General features: G+C 29.3%; 1 protein-coding gene and 1 long non-coding RNA gene across 2 annotated transcripts; one reads left to right on the top strand and one right to left on the bottom strand.

Annotated features, from left to right (window-relative positions):
- The first annotated feature begins 9,533 nt into the window (after positions 1-9,533).
- On the top strand, positions 9,534-11,016 carry LOC112704086 (protein IQ-domain 26). Its single transcript, XM_025755644.2, has 3 exons — positions 9,534-9,953; positions 10,080-10,265; positions 10,345-11,016. Exons 1-3 carry the CDS (start codon positions 9,666-9,668, stop codon positions 10,924-10,926), a joined length of 1,056 nt encoding a protein of 351 aa, XP_025611429.1. The 5' UTR covers positions 9,534-9,665; the 3' UTR covers positions 10,927-11,016.
- A 5,018-nt stretch (positions 11,017-16,034) lies between these two features.
- Positions 16,035-18,565, bottom strand: LOC114924279 (uncharacterized). Its single transcript, XR_003811292.2, has 3 exons — positions 18,260-18,565; positions 16,645-16,703; positions 16,035-16,384 (listed from the first exon to the last, which is right to left on the bottom strand). It is a non-coding gene; the product is annotated as an uncharacterized lncRNA (long non-coding RNA).
- Between the last annotated feature and the right edge of the window lie 2,724 nt (positions 18,566-21,289).

Genomic DNA, 21,289 nt, shown 5'->3' with positions numbered 1-21,289 from the left:
CCAAGAAGTAGCAAAAGCAAACCAAGAAGCAGAAGCAAAAAGCAACACCACCACCACCACCATCACCAACACCAACATCAACATCAACACCAACGCCATCACCACCAACACCCCCACCAAACCAAGAAATAGAAGCAGCAGAAGCAAAAAGCAAGAAGTAGAAGCAAAAAGCAAAATCAGGAAAGCTAGAAAGCAGAAGCAAGATACAGAAGCAGAAAGCGAAGTGCAGATGAAGCGACAAGGCGGCCGCAGTGGCTCCCCCTCCCCCTCTCCCCTTCCCCCCACCCCCCGCGTCCTTTCCCCTCCCCCACGCGTGTTTTATTTTATTTTTTTAAAATTTTATAATATTTTAGTAAAGTGGGGAGAGTTTAGGAATAAAATTAAAAATTTTATTAAAAATGACGATTTTAATACGAAAGAAAACATTAAGGATGATTCTAAATCGAAAATTACAATAGGAACAGTTTCGATTCGTTGAACCAAAATAATACTTATTCCTTGTTATTATTATTCAATCCTAATAATAACATGGTTAATTTTAGTCGAAAAATATCAAATTGAATAATCATCATTAAATAAATACAACAAATTAAGACTAGAAATCACAAGTCCTTCAATCGTACTCATAAATTTGGATATACTTTCACTCTTAATATCTATTTCGATAATTTAATCCATAAAATTAAACAACTTTTATATTCAAGATTTACTAGTCCATTGATAATTACTAGATATATGCTGTGGCTTATGAAGTTGGAACCGTGTAGAGCATTAGAAGAGAGGTGTCGGCAATTACTATATATATATATATGGATCGGATAATTATATTATAGGAAACATTTTAAGTGTATAGAGAGTACTGGTGCACTAATTATTTTAACAGTTAATTTGAATTATAAAAATATATAATATATATTAATTTAAATTAACGGTTAAAATAACTGGTACACCAATACTCTCCGATGCACTTGAAATGTTTTCTATATTATATTCATATAACAGTAATTTCCAGCTCCAACAGTGTGCTCCATTTTCTGTTAGCATTATATGATGATATGACTGGACATCACAATAATTTAGAACCTCACTCAATTTCCAATGTCAAATCATTACTTCTGTTTTGTAGAACCAATCTTTCCCATTCTAATAGTGATATCTATAATCTATACTCATCATATATATGATAATTGAAAAGAATAATTATATAGATATAATTAAAAAAAAGTGTAGCATTATATATAGATGGAGAAGGTTTATGAACCTAATTCATGGTTACATAGCTACACTGAATATATATTATTCAAGTGGATATGTGTAATAATCTTGCTATTAAGATCGTCACATGAACCCTTCATTCTTTAATTTCTCCATCCAAAACCTAAACATTGAATGATGATCAAGATAGCTTTTCCTTTTAATATATGAAGAGTACTACACATCTAAATCTGTTTGTTAATCAAATTTAATTAAATAAATTTAACATAATAAAAATTAGTTATAACTAACATTATTCAACGTCTTATTATTTAGTCAGTTATAACTAACATTATACTCTAATAATAAATCCTTATCTATCATACTTATTGTAGCCCTGAATTTGAGTGGATATATATACTAATTCATGATCTTTTCTATATTAAGCTGCATTTCATTCTGAATAATACACACTAATAATTACAAGGTGATAATAACGACATGCATGATTAAAACCAAAACAAATGATGAACTGAATATATATATTTTAGCATTTCTGTAGGGAGCAGTAGCTTAATTAGCATGCATCTTAATTAGCTTCTAGTTTCTATATAAAGATCAAAAGAAACAAACCCGCATAGCTACAAATTAAAGAATATTAATTTTCCAAGAATAACTATCAGTAGTCCACAACAAAGAGTTAAATTAGAACCCAAATTTCACTCTAATAATTAATAATTGATATTTTTCGGTGACATGTAATTAAAAAGAAACAAGAAGATGGAAGAAAAAGAAATACAAATTAAAGAGCACTACTAATTAATAGATTAACTCTTCTAGAATATTACATATGTCTGAGAATTAACCATTACTTAAGGAAAGGAGAAATTAATAAATTCAAGTTAATGAATCAATAAGAGTTCAATTTGTAGGCTTGGATGATGCATCATCATATCTATCATCAAAAACTTGCCTGGCTTGAGCCTGTGTGCCGTAGCTGTTAATTAACAACATACAAAGATAGCAATAATCAATCGAAGTTAGTAGTGATTATCAGATCACACCAATAATAATCATGGACTCATCTTCATCTTCTTCTGTTTTTCTCCACCGTACTTGTCGGACACTACTTTTGCCTACAAAACCCTCTGAATCCATGGGAATCATGCTTCTGCAGTTTTCTATCTATTACTTATATATATATAGAAAATGATAATCATATAATGGGTTTGTAACTTTTGTTCTTTGACCCAACCCTCTTCAATATATTCTTGGCCAAACAAGTAATCATCGTGTACATGTAAGTGGAAATATATTTTTATTTTTATTTTTATTTTGCTTTTGCTTTTCCTTTTGCTTTTGCTAAGCTGCAAGCAAAAATATTCATCACTTCTTATTTTTTAAAATAAAAATTTAAAAAATATGTGTTAAGTGGTTATACTTTATGTATTTTTTTAATATATTTTTACTATAAAATTAATTAATTACAATTAAACTTATATTATTGCTAATACAAAATGATTTAGGTAACATATAATACTTGTAATAATTATATGGGAACTCTATATATCTTCATGCAAGATATATGATAACATACATTCTTCTGGTAATTATTTATTTATTTATTTGTAAATATATTTTCCATTTTGTGCAAGTGGGTCAAGGTTGAAAAACTTGTCAACTAGGGTTTGATTTCTATGTGGACAATTAAAAAACAAAAGAATATTGGCAACAATTTGGGTCATCACTTTCACCACTATAATAAGTATTCTAATGGGAGCCCTTCTTATTAGTCAACACAACCAATCACTATGTCAAGCCTCTGGTCTTGTGTGTATTCTTTTGTACTTTAGAATAAGGTATATAACTTTAGAATTCCGGATTTTTGTGAATAAATATGATACTACATGTCAATCACTTAATATAACAATACCTTAATGTTTTTTTTTATGTATTATAAATAATTATATATGTTTTTATTTTCTTTTTATTTTTCTAAATTTCGTTTACCAACTAATTAAAAAGAAAACAAACCTTGTAAAATAAGAAATTAGTTAGAGCCGCATAATTATATTTTGTAGATATGATTATTAGCAGTTCCAAATTGTTAATTATAATATAGTATGAACTTCAATAACATATACATTAAGTTTTCAAAGAGAAGAAATAACCTTACTTTTAACAAAAAGGCTATATTATAATAAATAAAAAATTTATCTATATTAGATATATATATCAAAATCAATCACTAAAATATAATACATATTAAAATACAAGATATATATTAAAAATAATTAAATTATATATATACTTATACACAAATATATTATTATTAATTTTGGTATACAAATAGTATTTTTAAAGAAAAAAAATTAGCCACTAATCATATTGAAGTTTACCAAATCTACAATTATCTCATTAACATAATGATTCAATCCTGTCTAAATCAGAATAAGAAGCTTCTATTATTGTAAATATTATTCAATTGTGATATTATATTTAAAACCAAAACTTAAGATGATCTGCATTATATATTTCAGTGTCATGATTTCATTTTCAAAATGAAATCATTTCATTGTTGTTTGCCATGCAATTTAATTTATTTTGTGCTAACCACTACTTACCACTCATGATGACTACAATTATTTCAATGCCATCTTCATCTTTTTTAATGCAATTTGTGTCGTACTAACCACTATAACTCATCACTACTTGTCTCCATACCACCATCTTTTTTCAAAAAAAAAAAAAAAACAAGTTCATCACACTACAATAATATAAATTATTTTTTAGAATTATATGTGTAAAAAAAGAATTAAAATTTTTCAAAAAAACAAATTTTGATATTATTTTAACTATGAAAATATTTTAATAAATGTTTTATCAAAAATAGTATTTTTAATATATAAGTAATTATAAAAAAAGTTTAAATCGATCTTATTTTAATAAATATTGGCTATCGAAAATAATTTGTTAGAAAAATTTGAGAATATATTTTCTATGATATTTATTAACCGTCAAAAATATTATTTATTTTGATATTTATTGACTATAAAAAATTTTCAACAAAAATTTTTAACAAAAAATGTGCTGAGATGAGATTTTGAAATCGAAGAAAAAATTTAGATTTTGAAGATAAAAAATGAGTAGTATGATCCCTAACTGAGAATAGTGCGATGCCAAAATTGACAGAGCCCAAAGAAAAAGAGGAACAGTGGAGTAAATTGAAATAAAATAAGTGTTAAAATTAAGGAGTAATTTTCTACAGTCAAATTATTCATCAAGAAAATATAAAAAATTTGACTTTTGTGATATTTGTCAAAAATATATATTAATTTTTATACTTAATTATGACTATTAAAAAAGACAATATTAAAATAAATCTCTTTTCTTGTAATAATCATAAGCTCTATAAATTTCAAAAAATTAAATAAAATTGTATATAAAATAAGCTTTATTGAAACAATAATAATGAGATAAACATAGAATAATACAACATTGCATTTTTTTCAACATCAAAAAGTGGTGAATTCCTAATGACACCTGAAGACTAAAAATGCATTGAGAGATGATTAAGTTGGGCTTAATTACCGAATCATTCTTTGACCTATAAAATATAGCATTACATAATGGCCTTCTATATAGGGGTGAAAAAAAGTCAGATTGTCTATCAAGAGTCTAATCTGTATTTGCTCTGGTCTGGTTTAATCTATTATAAAATAGGCACACACTTAAATTTTTATAAAAACTTTATTATATTAGTAGGTCAGACTCAGATTCACTAATTAGATTGATTGACCTGTCAAGTCTGCTTGGACCTGTTAATATATAATTACATATATAAATAATTTTTTTATTATTAATAAAATTATAAAATATTTTAAATTTATTATATTTAATTATAAACAGTTTTGTATATTTTAAATACTTTAAAAGTTAAATTTTTTATAAATATTAAATATGATATATTATATATAAATATATTTATTAAAAAATAATTTTTTTAAATAATATTTTTATTTTTGTAAAAAAAATTATTAGGCCTTTTAACAGATTTCAAGTCAGGTCAGGCTGAATAACAGGCCAGATTTAATACTTTAAAAAAAGCCTATATTATTATTATTATGTTTGCATCGATTTTAGTATACATTTCTCTTGTATATTTTCCTATATAGTACAAACTAAAGATATAGGGAGCCACTTAGATAAAGACATCTAAAACGTCTTTTTTTAAAGATATTTTTAATAATTAAAATTTAACACATATAATCGATTAGACGGTGTTATTTTTGTTATAATTAGGGTAGACAAATTAATTTGATCAAAAAAATAATTAAACAAATCTTAAACTGGTCTAAATTAATATTATTTTTCATAAAAAATGACTACAATATCCTTATTATAGAAAATAACTAAAATACTTCTATTATATATATACTTAAATTCTAGCCCTTTACTTCTCTATCGTCATAGGGTTAGGATTTATATCGATTACCTTTTGGGAGGCCTACGCCCCATAGAAACTGTCTACCTGAGACTGTCCCTTGGCCCGTAGGTCCTGGCACAAGGTTATATAAAATAGGAATATTTTAGTCATTTTTTATAATAAGGGTATTGTAGTCATTTTTTATAAAAAATAATATTAATTTAGATCGTTCAAAATTTGATTCACTATTTTTTCGGTCAAATTAATTTAGTTGGACTAATTTTGACAAAAATAACACACGATTTAATTGATTATATGTATTAAATTTTAATTATTAAAAAACATTTTTAAAAAAAGACGTTTCAGATGTCTTTATCTGAGTGGCACCCAAATATATATATTTTATCTTCTTTCCCTTTTTAATTTTAAATGTAAAAAATGTATAAAACAAGTTTACACAAAGGCAATGCATTTTGCTAATAATCCATGAACATGGTAATTAGAGTTTAGAACATAATCCATCAAACTAAAAGAACTAGGTGGTGTCCCACTAATTAATTATTCCAATGAAAAAATATATATAATCAATTAGGCAGAAGCTAAGATATGTGTTAGCTAAAAAGATTACTCAGTTCTGTAATTTATCTTGTGAACAACATATTAAATTTAAGCAAGCAATTTTGCATCATTTCAAACCAAGGAATGAATGAGATTGAATATATAGGAAGAATAATAAAGGTAGTGGAAAGCAACAACTACTCACTGGTCCACTTATGTGTAACCTTATTGGTATGAATTAGTACTGTAATAGAAAACAACCAATGTCCAATTCTTGTCCTTTATAAACTCTCCAGATACGAATCTACAAAAGTAATATAAATCCTATATATGGATTTTAGGCTCTTAATCCAAATATTTACTTCTTGGCTTAAAGATTTCATATAAAAGCAATTGTGTATTAACACTTAAATTTCTGTACTTAGTGTAATGCTCATATATAATGCACCATTCATGCTTATCACGTTCTTCTCTGACTCCCATGATTACTGATGAGTGTCTTTTACCAACTGTTTTCATCAAGATGCCACCCACCACCATTATCGTGTGACAATATTGCAGACATATACATACATCAATCAATCACTACTACTATATATGCTATGCATGTATCAGGTGGTTTAAAAGTTCAGAAAATATTATAAAAAAAAAAATGAACACTGCAGCAGCATTGCAAGAATTTCCAGTTGAGCAAGATTATGAAGCGTTTAGTGATTTGATTATTTGAAACTGTGTGCAACCCTCAGCTCATGTGTTTTGAGTTGAATTCTGGTGTCCTTTTATTTCCAAAAAGTAATAATTATTAACATGTTTATTCTAGTGGCTACAGAGTTTTAAAAAATATTACTAAAATTACAACAACAACAACAACAAAAAAACCTTATCCACTAAGTGGAGTCGGCTACATGAATCAAACGATACCATTGTGCTCTGTCATGTGTCATGTCTATAGAGAGACCGTTTACATGTAGATCTCGTTGGACCACCTCATGGATGGTCTTCTTAGGTCTTCCTCTGCCTTTCTTCCCTTGTCCATCTTCCATCTCATTTACCTTCCTGATTGGATGTTTTATCGGTCTTCTTCTCACATGTCCATACCACCTAAGACGTGATTCAACCATCTTTTCTACAATGGGTGCTACTCCAACTTTCTCCCTTGTATCTTCGTTCCTTATTTTATCCAATCGCATATGACCACTCATCCATCTCAACATCTTCATCTCTGCCACACTCAGCTTATGTTCGTGCTCCCCTTTAGCCGCCCAACACTCCGTACCATAAAGCATAGCCGGTCTTATAGCGGTGCGATAGAATTTATCTTTAAGTTTTAAAGGCACTTTTTTGTCGCATATAGAACCAAATGCACTCCGCCATTTTGACCAACCTGTTTGGATCCTATGATTTACATCATGTTCAATCTCTCAATTATCTTGTATGATGCACCCAAGATATTTAAAACTTTTAACTTTTCGTAAGATGTTTTCTCCAATTTTCACTTCTATATTAGTGTTTTCCCTTCTCATACTGAACTTACATTCCATATATTCCGTCTTGCTACGGCTTATACGTAGACCATACACTTCTAGAGCTTCTCTCCATAACTCCAACTTCTTATTTATGTCTTCCCTTGACTCTCCCATAAGGATGATATCATCGGCAAAAAGCATGCACCATGGCACAGGCTCTTGGATGTGCTCTATGAGTACTTCTAAGACTAATGTAAAAAGGTATGGACTTAAAGATGATCCCTGGTGTAATCCTATAGCAATAGGAAATTCCTCTGTCACACCATCTTGAGTCTTCACACTAGTTGTGGCCACATTGTACATGTCTTTAATTGCACGAATATATGCGATCCTTACTCTCCTCTTTTCTAAAACCTTCCATAAGACCTCCCTTGGTACCCTATCATACGCTTTTTCCAAATCAATAAACACCATATGTAGATCCCTTTTATTACTACGATACCTCTCCATCATCCTTCTTAATAGGTATATCACTTCAGTGGTAGATCTGTCTGGCATAAATCCAAATTAGTTCTGTGTTACTTGTGTCTCTTTTATCAACCTCCGCTCTATCCCCCTTTCCCATAATTTCATGGTATGACTCATAAGTTTGATTCCTCTATAGTTTCCGCAACTTTATATATCCCCCTTATTCTTGTAGACCAAGGTGCTCTTTCTCCACTCATCAGGCATCCTTTTTGACCTTAAAATCTCATTAAAAAGTTTGGTTAACCAGTTGATACCTTTTAAAAAGTGTTGTTTAAAAAAATTGTTACCAAAATATTAAAAAAATTTTAAATTTTAACAACAATTACATAGTTACTATAACATAGTCATATTAGAATATATAAGAGTCTTAATTATTTTTAATAAAAGTTTATATATGTTTGTTATTTTTGAAAAATATTTAAAAGATAAAAATTAAAAAAATTATGATTTCTAATTATTTTTAATAAGAAAATTCTGTTAGCAATAACGCAATAATGCATAAATAGAGATAAGATACTTTATTGAGGTCCATTTTTTTTGTCATATATTGAGGCCCATTTGTTGAACTTTTTAACAAACATATCCAATATTGGGCTCTACTTCTCTAGAACTATTTTGGGCTTCTACTCTTGGCCCAAAAAAATGCAATATTCGGCCCAGTTCTGTAATCTGTACTATGCTATTTTTTAATCTTTTTTCCTTCCTCTATTTATTAGTATGGGTACAAGAACCTTAATCTAAGACCAGAATATTTTTGTACTATGGTTTTGACTTTGAAACTTCCTTAAGCTAAACATTACTAAACATGTTAATTGTTATAATAATCAGTCCAACTTCCTTGGACTGATGATACTAAGAAAACACATTAATTTCAAAATTTGAATGCGAAATGCAACAGTCAAATACGATTAAATAGGTTATTAGTAACGACATGATATGATATGTTATGAGTCAAAGTCCAAATCAAGAGTTGATTGCAAAGAGATCCCCATTGACTGTAACATATCTGAATTTTCTGAGCAAAATTGGCAAGGTAAGCATAGAACCATCATTCTCACCCAGAAACATAGAAACTCTTCTCTATAGGCACTCTCATTGTTTTTTGAATTTTGTATATTTAGAATTAGATGTACATTTATTTTTGGCATTGTACCTATCTAATGTTTCTGTGACATTCTTGTCTTGTAATGCACTTCTTCACGAGGTGTGTCAGTGTTTTATTTTTTAAAAAATTATCCCATTATTTTTTATATATTATTATATCTCAGTTTTGGTGCTTATTATACCATTTGTCAATCTTTGTCTCCACTACATGCTCACATTCTGTAGATTTTTCACTGAATTTGTTAGACTATAACCCTTTCTCTTTGTCCCTCCATTTTTTAAATCCAAACTTGCATTATGCACCACACATGACACATACTCCTCTGTCTCTCTAGCTTCTTATTTGATTTAACTCTGAAACACTTTCTCTTTTCTTACCCCAGTAAGTTATGGGAAAAGCTAGCAGGTGGTTGAAGGGGTTATTGGGATTGAAGAAGGACAATTGTGCTTCAATGGCTGCTTCTACTGACAAGAAGGAGAAGAAACGTTGGAGTTTTGCAAAGTCTGCCAAAGATGGAGATTTGACTCAAAATGCTTCTACAAATTATGGAGTCAGGGGCTCTGACTCTGACTCTGCTGAAAAAGGGAATGAGCAGAACATGGGTGCCATAGCCGTGGCAGTAAGCAGGGAGAAGTGGGCTGCATTGAAGATCCAATCTTATTTCAGAGGTTACTTGGTATGTTCATTGTGAATCTGATTAAAGCATCTTTGTTCAAGGAAATGAATAGAACAGTGCCTCATCAATTTCATGTTACTTTAGAGATCAAAAACATTGGTTATGATTTTGTTGCATTGATTTCAGGCTAGGAAGGCTCTTAGAGCACTCAAAGGATTGGTTAAGATACAAGCTCTAGTTAGAGGCTATCTTGTTAGGAAAAGGGCTGCTGCAACTCTTCACAGTATGCAAGCTCTAATAAGAGCTCAGGTTGCCGCCAGAGCTCGCCGTTCGAATAGTTTTCGGCCTCAAACTCCTGGAAGAAGATATGTGGTAAAATCTGCTTCTTATTACTATCATCATTATTCATAATTGTTCTTTTTCTTAGTTGGTATGTTTTGTTCTATTGTAGCAATGGTATGATGAAACAAGAAGTGAGTTCCATAGTAAGAGGCTACTACCAACAAGCAAATCCTATGAAACATCCTTAAATATGAAAGGATTTGATGAGAGCCCCAAGAATGTTGAAATTGATACATACAGGCCACAATCAAGATCAAGGAGAATCACAACAACTACTATGTCTGAGACTCAAAAAGACCACCTTCACTATCAAGCAATCTCAGTTCTTGAATGCAGGCATCCTCCTCAGCATTTGGAATGGTACTCGAACACGGATGAATGTGAGATCGCAACAGCTCGCAGCACGCCTCGTCTGACGAATGCTCCGGCTACACCAGTGAAGAGTGTTTGTGGAGAGTCCTTTAGGCCTTACTGCAATTCCCCTAACTACATGGCCAATACTCAGTCATATAAGGCAAAGGTTAGGTCTCATAGTGCTCCAAAGCAAAGGCCTGAGCCTAAGAAGAGGTTCTTACTCACTGAAATAATGGCAGCAAGAAATAGTACTAGTGGTGTTAGAATGCATTGGTCATCCAAATCACACTCTCAACATTATTGCAGTTTTGACAGACTTGAGAGGAAACTGAAATAGACATGCTTAGTATCTTAATTTTGGAATCTGCTACTGTACATTCCTTTTCTTTTAAAGAGTTTGTTATCTACTTTTGTTTTGTGTTTGGATTAGTTTATCAAAAGCTTTTTAGATTGATAATTTTTTAACCAACTTAAGTTGGTTGAGTGGTTAGCTGGTTCATCCGATTAAACAAGTATCTGGGAGTCAAATGCAAATTTCACTTTGTATATGCATCAACTTTTTGACCAACAAGTAATGAAGTAATAATTAGTTTGTCGAATTGAAAAATACCATAAAAATCCTAATAAAATTGATAATTTTAGATTAAATCAGGATTAAAAATTAAGCAATAAAGTAAGTCAACATTATCTTTTGCTTTTTAATTGAAAGAAGCACGACTTGTATGATGTCTTAGAAAGTCCATTGAATTTGGTTAATTTGAAGTACTCAAAAAATGTTTCCAACATTTTCTCCAAAAATAGTGTGTCCTATTGATAGCTACTCACATGTAACATGTTTAGAAACCAACATTGGAATGAACATAGCTGGCAAAATTTGAAATCAATTAGCAGCCTCCAATTAACATATATTACTCTAGTTCTATTTTGTGTTACTCCTAATAGTTTGATGAATATAATGACAATTAAGGAGTAATATCCGTTACCTATTATCGCGCATAATCACAAAATGGTAACGACAAGTACAACATTCCAGTTTCCATGATAAAATCATAAATAAGCGATGTATTCATGAAGGTGAATCATGACCAATAATTGTCTTTTCGAATTCGAATATATTCATAGTACTATGAGCATTGAGCAATGATTAGGTGTGTATTCGATTGGATTCGATGTTACGAAACGTTTAAGCATTTTGGTTCTCGAAAATTGTTACATCCTGCTACCTACTTATGTAACATGATTCCAATTCTGAGGGGTGTTTTGGGTATTTACACATTTCTTTGACCGAATAATTGTCTCTGTAACCTGCACGTTCATGCATATACATCACATTATTATTCATATTTCGTGCAGAGTGTTATTCATGCTCATGGTCATGAGTGTTATTTACATGGCTTCTATTTTTATTATTATGCTAGACGTACTTTAAAATGAGCCATTAAAATTAATTATTAATATAAAATATATATTAAAATATAAATATATATCAAAAATAAATTAAATTATACATATATTTATACATAAATATATTAATAATAAATTTTAATAGTTAATTTTAATATATATTTTTAATATTTTTACTACGGATGTTTTTGCTATATATTATACAAATTAAACTTTATCAATATTAGATAATTTTATTCTATTAAATAATAAGTGAACCTTTGTTTTATATAAAAAGGCAAATATTTTAGGGCCACCACTAAGATAAAGATTTCAAAAACAATTTTTGTTAAAGACGCTTACGTCGCAAAATCTAAACCATACATTTTAAGCCATATTTTTCACTATAAAACACTTAAAACCATAGCGTTTTATAAAAAAAATGTCACTTAATGAAAAAAGTAAATTAGAAGATTTAAGAGAAGAAATAATTAAATTATCAAAATTAATAGATCAAAAACTAATGATTTTAACTAATGTTAATTGTAATGATACCGAATTCTTAAAATCAATACAAAATGATTTTTCTCAAAATCTTTATTTTACTATAAGTTTTATTGAAGGACTTCAAAAACCTGAAAAAACTTATATTTCTCACGGAGTTTCTAAAAAAATTATCATGGAAATGATTTTCCACATCTTTATCATACTTTTAACCCCCAATTAAATTCTATAGTAGATATGCTTGAAGAAATATTAGTATCTATAAAATTTCAAAGAAATAAGGAAAAAGAGAAACATAATATAAACGAAATTGAACAGATATTAAATAAATATTTTTAAAAAGATAATTTCAAAAAAGAAAATTTTCAAAATATAGCCAACATAACAGAACTAAAAGTAAAACCACCATTAAAATTATGAATATTGAAGAAAAATTAGAAGAAGTTACAATGCTTTTTAAACAATTAAAAATGGCTCAAGAAAATAATATTATGGAACAAGAATTTCAAATAGAAGAAGAACTAGTAAATTCTGAAAATATAGAAAATGAAGAACATATCCTAGATTATTCAAGTGATGAAGAACCAGCAATTCCAATACAAGTAAAAAATGAAGCTGGAACATCTAAGGATAATCAATCTCAATTTAAATGGGAAACAAGTTTTGAAAATTATGCTTTTAAAAAGGGATTTATGAATAAAAATTCAAAGTATACAAAAATGCCATCAAAATACGTTCCTAAAATCCAGGAACTGGAAAGAGAAAGAATGCTCGATTTAGACTGTAAAAAGAATGAAAAAGAAATTTTCGAGAACTGGTTGAATTCCTTCTTATTAGAAGCCTTTACTAATCCAAAACTTAGTGAATTGTCTGGAAGAGATATTTGGAATTATATAGGGTTTCATACTAAAGGAACTGTAAGAGATTATATCACATCAATAGAAAATCAAATAATAGAAGAATTAGCAACAAAAACAATAGTTTATGATAAGATATTACATATAATGATGATTCTGTATAGAGAATTTTTCAGAAAAAATATTATAGATTATAGACAAGAAGTTTATAATAAAGAATATCAAGAAGCAAAAAATCATTTAGCTATATTCAAATATATGATTTATGTAATGTGGAATCTTATATATGTGAATACAGAATATATTATTATAAATTAAAAGAAGAAGATAAAGACCATTATCTTAGTATGTATATAACAAAATTTTCATACCCTGCTAATGAATTTATAATGGGAAGATTTATAAGCGAAATAAATAGAGGAACAATTGAAAATAATTTTGGCGGAGCAACCTCTGCAATAAGAGAGGAAATAAAGAACGTTGTATGCAAGAAGCAACTCAAAAAAGACTTGAAAATATAATTAGAATTTGCTATCAAGAAGAAATTCCTCAAAAATATGGTCTTAATAAAAATTTTCAAAGAAAAAAATATCAATTTAGAAAAAAAATATTATCCAAACTGGAGAAAAAAGAAATAACAATAAAAACAAAAGACAAAAAAATAACTATTACCCAAATAAAAAAGAAAATTGTAAGTGTTGGTATTTTTAAGAAGAAGGACACTATGCAAATGAATGTCCAAAAAAGAAGGATAAAAAGGACCTTACCAAATAATTAGAAATTGCTTAAGTCTTGTTTCATGGAACCATTAGAAGAATCAGATAATAATTTAGACTATATTTTTAAATATGTCTCAGAAATAGACTTAGAGACTGAGCAATAATGCTACATTTATTACTATAAAAATAACAGAAAAGTTTATAAATGCTTTCATAGATACTGGAGCAACACAATGCTTTGCTAGTACAAATATAAAACTTGATTGGAAAAAATTAAAAAAAAAACCGTTAAGAGTTAGAATAGCTGACAAATCAATACATAAAATTGATCAAAAAGTAGAAATGGTTGAAATATTTATTCAAAATTATAGGTTTATTGTTCCATCCATATATATGTTAGATTCTGTAATGGATTTTATCATAGAAAATAATTTCTTAAAGTTATATCATCCACTCATTCAAGAACTAACATATATAGTTTTAAAAGCTCCACACGATTCTTCAATAAATCAAAAATCAAAACGTATAAAAATACCAACTACTACTATAGATAAGATTTTAAAATTTAAAATATTTTCTATATTAGAAAAATGTTATTTAAATTTATATTTTCAGATAAATATCCCAAAAAATAATCTTGAAATAAAAATAGAAGAACTTTTGGGTGAAATTTGCGCTGATAATCTTTTATATATTAAAAATACAAACAAAGAATTAGTAAGCACTAAATTAAAAGATCCTACAAAGGAAATAAATGTTCCAAATAAAATTCCTTATTCTGTAAGAGATAGAAAGGAGTTCTCATTAGAATGTAAAGATCTTTTGGAAAAAGGAATTATAAGATTAAGTAAAAGTCCTCATGCGGCTCCAGCCTTTTATGTCGAAAACAATAATGAAATTAAAAGGGGAAAACGAAAAATGGTAATTAATTATAAGAAGATGAATGAAGCAACTGTTGGTGATGCTCATAAACTTCCAAGAAAAGATTCTATTTTAGAAAAAATCAAAGGAGCAACTTAGTTTTCATCTCTCAATGCAAAATCAGGATATTGGCAACTTCGTTTAGGCGAAAAAACAAAGAAATTAACTGCTTTTACTTGCCCAACAAAAGAATCAACAAGTGTGTTACTCTATGAATGGAATATTTTACCATTTGGATTAAAACAAGCCCCAGGTATCTATCAAAAATTTATGGAAGAAAATCTAAAAGAGTTAAATGAATTTGTTTTAGTTTACATTGATGATATATTAATTTTTACAAAACAGAATAAAGAAGATCATTTTCAAAAATTATTAATAGTATTAGAAAGATGTAAAGAACAATTATTAGTTCTTAGCAAAAAGAAAGCAAGAATAGCAAAACAAGAAATATACTTTCCACTACAAGAAACGTCGTTAAAATCGACGGCCAAATCGACGGCTTAGCCGTCGATAATATTGAAATTCGACGGCAAAATAGACGGCGCAGTTGGTCGCTATAAAGCCTGTCGATTTTTCAAAATGCTAATAAAATCGACGGCTTTGATGGTCGTCGATAATAATTTAATAAAATCGACGTCCATTCCGTCTGTAATATGGGTGTGAGAATTTTACATCCTTTATAAAATCGACAACATTGCCGTCGATATTATTATTTAAAATCGACGCCCTCTTTGTCGATAATTGATTCAATAAAATCGACAGCCTTTGTGTCGATATTTAACTCAATAAAATCAACAACACTTTTGTCTATAATCTGTTTAATAAAATCGACGCCAAGGCCGTCGATATATACTTGAATAAAATCGACACCTTTGCCGTCGATTTAATTATTTAGATTTGTCTATTTTAACTTTTAAAAGCGACAACTTTGCCGTCGATTTTAATAGTTATATGTTTTATTTTTTTTTTCTATTTGAAAAATAGTAAACCGTTAATACAAATAAACTTTTAAATATAAAAATAAAATTTAAACAGAATATTAGATAACAAGACAAATAAACTTTTAAATATAAAAATAAAATTTATACTAAATATTAGATAATGAGTTTACAAACTTATCAAAAAGACTTAAGACAAGATAAATAACTAAACTTAGACTTATATTCGTTTAAATTACAATCTACTAATAATACAAAATATTCAAAATATTCATCGTCTTCCTCATTATTTACGTTAGGAACCTGGAGGTCAACTACTTGAAGTTGTATATGCTGAATAACTTTTCTGAGAGTCTTAAACTCTATCAATACTTTGTGATAGTGTATATGCTGAAGAACCAAATACTCCACTATTGTTTCTTTGATCAAAAGATTCTATTGACCCACACTACTACAATTTTCACTGTGAAATGCTGCATAGAAATATCAAATATTGTAAAAGAGTATATCAGAAAACTAACTAAGCTCCAAGAAGCTAAACCAGAAAACAGAATCAGCTAGTAACAAAATGCTTAATCAGTAATAGAATTTCAAATTCCAACAAACTTAAAACTAGCTAACAAGAAATCAAGCAAGCAATCAACACATGAAGAATAAGCAGAAATTGGCAATTGCTAATACCTGAGCTAAAATTACAGCAAGCAGTAATTGAAAAATGAAAAGGGTAGTGTACCTGGTCATAGAAAACCCTAACTTTGCAGCACCAGAGAGAGAAGGAATCTTTTAAGAAAGCTGCTTCAAATGTATATGTTGTTGTTAGAAAATCAAAATATAAAGTTAGGAATAGGGAATCATTGCAATCTATAGATATAACTCTAAATGTTTGAGAAGAAATGGAAGTCACGTTAAAATACTATATAAACTATAAGGTATTGAAACAATAGAAAAATAATTATTTTAATATTTTTATATTTTTGTCTTGAGACTGTTATTAATAAAAATGAGGATGGAATCCAGAGAGCCAATAGATTTGTGCCAGATTTCAAAAGAAAAACAGAACAAAATGCATAGGTCATTTGTAGGAAGAAACAGAGTTTTAAACGAAAACAAAGCTTTATTTTCTTTCATATTAATGAGTGGAAGTCTCAAAAGCCAAGTAGGAGTTTAGATATACACTCATCATCATCATCATTCATGTCCAAAAGGCACACTTTGAAAGACTTTGTAATTTAGGCTTTAGCATTCAATTATTGCCTTTTTATGCTACAGTTACCAGAAAAAAGAAAGATTCATATGCTAATGACTTTTTATTTTAATTGCTAATGAATTGAACTTTCACCACAAGTCAATGTTACACTTTACACGTATATGTACTTAATTTGAATGAAAAATCTGACATATTCTCATGTTTCAGAATTCAGATATGCTATAAGCCTATAGTTGCAGACACAAATGAACAAATAAAACAAATATCTTAAAAGGACACTAAAAATAAAAAGAAAAACCAAACTGGTAATTAGCATGTGAGCCCTTTTTTATTGGGCAAGGCCTAAGCAAAACTCATGAAACGGTTATGGATCTTATCTATTAATTCTAGAGAACAGTCCACTGATGACCACTGTCATGGATCTTATCTGTTAATCATAAATTAATTCATACAATTCAGAGACATTGAAATATAACTAGCAAGTTGAACTAATACCATAAGCACCATAATCTAAAACTAAACAGTGTAGTAATAATACCAGAAAATATAATTGATCAAGGTAAATAGATTAAATAAAATCAAAACTCGAACCATGACATTTCATTTGAAAACTTTTAATGATCAACAAATAAGTTAGCAATATTTATTTGTAATAAGATAGAACTGGAAGAAAGTGTATGTGTCTCAAGTACAAACTAAAACTAGCGGACCACACAAAATGTGCCTTAGCTTTTACCAAAGTGTGGTACCAACCATTGAACCCCATCGAGCTCATTACCCAAACGATGTGTTATTAGATTCTTCTCTAACTAGATACAATTCACTATTTACTATTTTACTCTATCAAAATATTATAAAATTGAAAAAATAAACCTAATAATAATCATAATAATAAAGCCTTACATATAAAAATTCCATTCAGGCATTTCTCCGAACATGTGGTGTGCAGAATTCAAAACAGTAAATTTCAGTTTAATCTAAGCAACATTCAACCCAGTAATTTCATAAAGATGCAGCCAATAACAATTTCAGTCCAGAAACACAAGTTTTAACAAACCTAAGCTTAACCAAAATTTCTTATAACAGAATTAAAAAGTAGTGAAAATAAAGAAAAGAAAGACAGGGAACAAGAGAAGGGAACCTGCATTGATGAAAGGAGGAAGAAGAACGGAGAGGCGGTGGGGTGGTGGTGATGTCACGGTGGCACAGAAGGTCGCCGCCGCTAGTGGTTGCTTGTCGGTGCTTGAAGACGCGGATAGAGGGTGACTCCACGAACAGGGGTGTCGCACGCAGGAACTAAGAAATGGAGAAATGGGGAAGAAGGAAGAGAGAGAGGGTAGGCAATGGTGGTCGCCGGTGGTGGTGTCGGACGGAGGCGGTGTTGAAGAGAAAGCGAATTCAATCAAAGGATACCTAGAATACCTAACTTGAATTTAGGGAAGTATGCGTTTTTGAACTTTGGAAGCACGAGTTGAGAAAATGTGTTTTTAGTGATAAAAATCGACGGCCTATTTGTCGATTTTATTCAAATTTATCGACGGCAAAGGTGTCGATATTTTAAATAATAAAATAGACGACATATTCGTCGATTTTAATATAAAAAAACAACACATATAGCGTCTATTATATAGATTAAATTTAAACCGTTCATTCCATTTTAGAAAGTAATCTAGATCGTTCAAATTTATCGACGGCAATGTTGTCGATATTTAAAATAATAAAATAGACGCCATATTCGTCGATTTTAATATAAAAAAAACAACACATGTGGCGTCTATTATATAGATTAAATTTAGACCGTTCATCCAATTTTAGAAAGTAATCTAGACCGTTCAAATTTATCGACGGCAATGTTGTCGATATTTAAAATAATAAAATAGACGCCACATTCGTCGATTTTATTTTCGACTTCTGGTTCGTCTATCCTATGACGATAATAGGAAAATAAATTAATGCATTATAAAAATATCGACGACCAGACCGTCGATTTTAATATTTTTATTTTCAATTATTTTTTTAGTAATATCGACAGTAGGCCGTCGAAAATTATCGACGGCAGAAATAGCCGTCGATTTTTGCTGTCGATAAACACGCTTTTTCTTGTAGTGTTCTTGAATTAATTCTATTCACTCAAGGAAAGTTAAAACTTCAACCAAATGTTTTAGAAAAGGTAAATTTATTCCCTAATAAAATAGAAGATAGAAAATAATTACAAAAATTTTTAGGGTGTATAAATTATATTTTTGATCAATGATTTTTAAAGAATATAATAGAATACACTAAAAACTTATTTCCAAAAATAAGTACTAAAAAGAATGGAAATGGAAAGAAGAAGATAATATGCAAATTCAAAAAGTCAAAGAATTATGTAAAAAGCTTTCAGAACTTTATATTCCATAAGAAAATGACTACTTAATAATAGAAACAGATACTTCAAACACAATCTGGTCAGGATGTCTAAAGGCTAAGAAAGCTATAAAAAGCTTCGAACAAGAAAAATAATCACTAGATTCTAAATATTTCCTAAAGGAATTACTTTGCAGGTATATTTCAGGGACATTTACACCAACAGAACAGAGATATACTACTCATGAAAAGGAGACTCTAGCAGCAATTAAAACTTTTAAAAAATGGAAAATTGATTTACTACCCAAAGAATTCACATTAAAGACAGATTCAAGTTACCTAACAGGTTTCATACGATATAATTTTAAAGTTGATTATAATCATGGAGAATTGGTAAGATGGCAATTATTTTTGTTACAATATCCAATAAAAATTGAATATATCAAGGGTGACAAAAATATTATTGCAGATACATTAACAAGAGAATGGAGTTAGTCTACAACGCATTAGATCAAGAAATTCAAAAATATGAGCAAGAACTCGAAAAATGCAAGCATTGTCAGCAAATAAGGACACAGATCCAATCCCTCAAAAAGGTCATTGAAACAATAAAATTAACACAACAAGCAAAACCATCAGAGTTCAGCCAGCTATGCATGGTGGGCAAACTAGGAGGAAAAAAATTTTCAGAAAATAAAATAATTGCTGAAATTATTAAAAAATTCACCAAAGATAAAAAATATTATGTAATTTATAATGGCCCCATGAAAGGAGTATATGATGCCTGGGAAAAAGTAGCACCATTCACACATCAATCAAAGATAATTCATAAAGGAGGATTTTTAACGCTGGAAGAGGCAAAGGAATCCTTCAGGAAATACGAAGCTCTTCACCCAGAGCAAACTCTAAGAAGAGCAGATAAAGCTCCAATTCAAGTCCAGAGAACATGAATAATAAGAAACATTCCTACAAGGGCTGAAATCAATGAAAAGAAAAGGGTCCGTAGATCAAATCTCAGAGAAACCCTTAATATAATCCTGAATTGGACTGAAGAAAAAAGGGCAATTTTGGGATACTATCCTATTGCCAAAGAACAGCTAACAAAGCTGGTTATCTTTCCAGATGCTTCCCCATCTGACACTTATCAGTTTTTCCAGTATGGATTAATTGATACAATTTTAATTTTTAATGATCTAAAAATTATTAGTGAGTTTCCTGCAGGATTCGTTGATGCAGTAAAGAGATTTAAAAATATGATTGACAACGTAAATCTAAGGGATGTATCCCTAAAATTTACAAATAGTCAACCTATTTTTAATGAAGAAGAAGAATGCTTGGTTCCAGCATACCAAGTAATATTCATGTCCGTTTTTTCAGAAAATTTTTAACCAATTGATCGAATTCAAAATTTAACAATTTATAGTCATGAAGGAAGACTAGCCAGCACATTAGCAAGGGTCTTTGAAAGAACTCAAAAAATAACGAAGGAATTTCGCACAAGAATTAATTATAAAAGTAGAAATACTCTGCTTGTGTCTAGTAAAAGAAATGAAATTGAAGAAAGAGAAATGACACTCTTAGTAAAATTTGAATCAGCATTCTACAATTTATCTGGACTTCTAGAAAAGCTCCCTGAAGGGATAAGAAGGAATATCTGCTATTTGATAAAAAACAGAGAAGACTACAGATGCCAGCTATGTGCCTCGAAAATATCTGAAGAAAGCAATAATGAAATAGGATCCACCTACATGATAAAAGAGAAGGATAGTACATCTGAAGCATCCCTCAACATCATTGCATAATAACGTATGTGCTTAGGTCATAA

Source organism: Arachis hypogaea, chromosome 7 (genome assembly GCF_003086295.3).
Source record: "Arachis hypogaea cultivar Tifrunner chromosome 7, arahy.Tifrunner.gnm2.J5K5, whole genome shotgun sequence".
Classification (NCBI taxonomy): domain Eukaryota; kingdom Viridiplantae; phylum Streptophyta; class Magnoliopsida; order Fabales; family Fabaceae; genus Arachis; species Arachis hypogaea.
This window is presented reverse-complemented; position numbering and strand designations above follow the sequence as displayed.

What these genes read in the sequence shown, in the direction of transcription:
- LOC112704086 (XM_025755644.2), top strand. Translation starts at nt 9,666, where the DNA reads ATGGGAAAAGCTAGCAGGTGGTTGAAGGGGTTATTGGGATTGAAGAAG. An exon ending in CTTATTTCAGAGGTTACTTG is followed by an intron (nt 9,954 to 10,079) that starts GTATGTTCATTG and finishes CATTGATTTCAG; the next exon opens with GCTAGGAAGGCTCTTAGAGC. An exon ending in CTCCTGGAAGAAGATATGTG is followed by an intron (nt 10,266 to 10,344) that starts GTAAAATCTGCT and finishes GTTCTATTGTAG; the next exon opens with CAATGGTATGATGAAACAAG.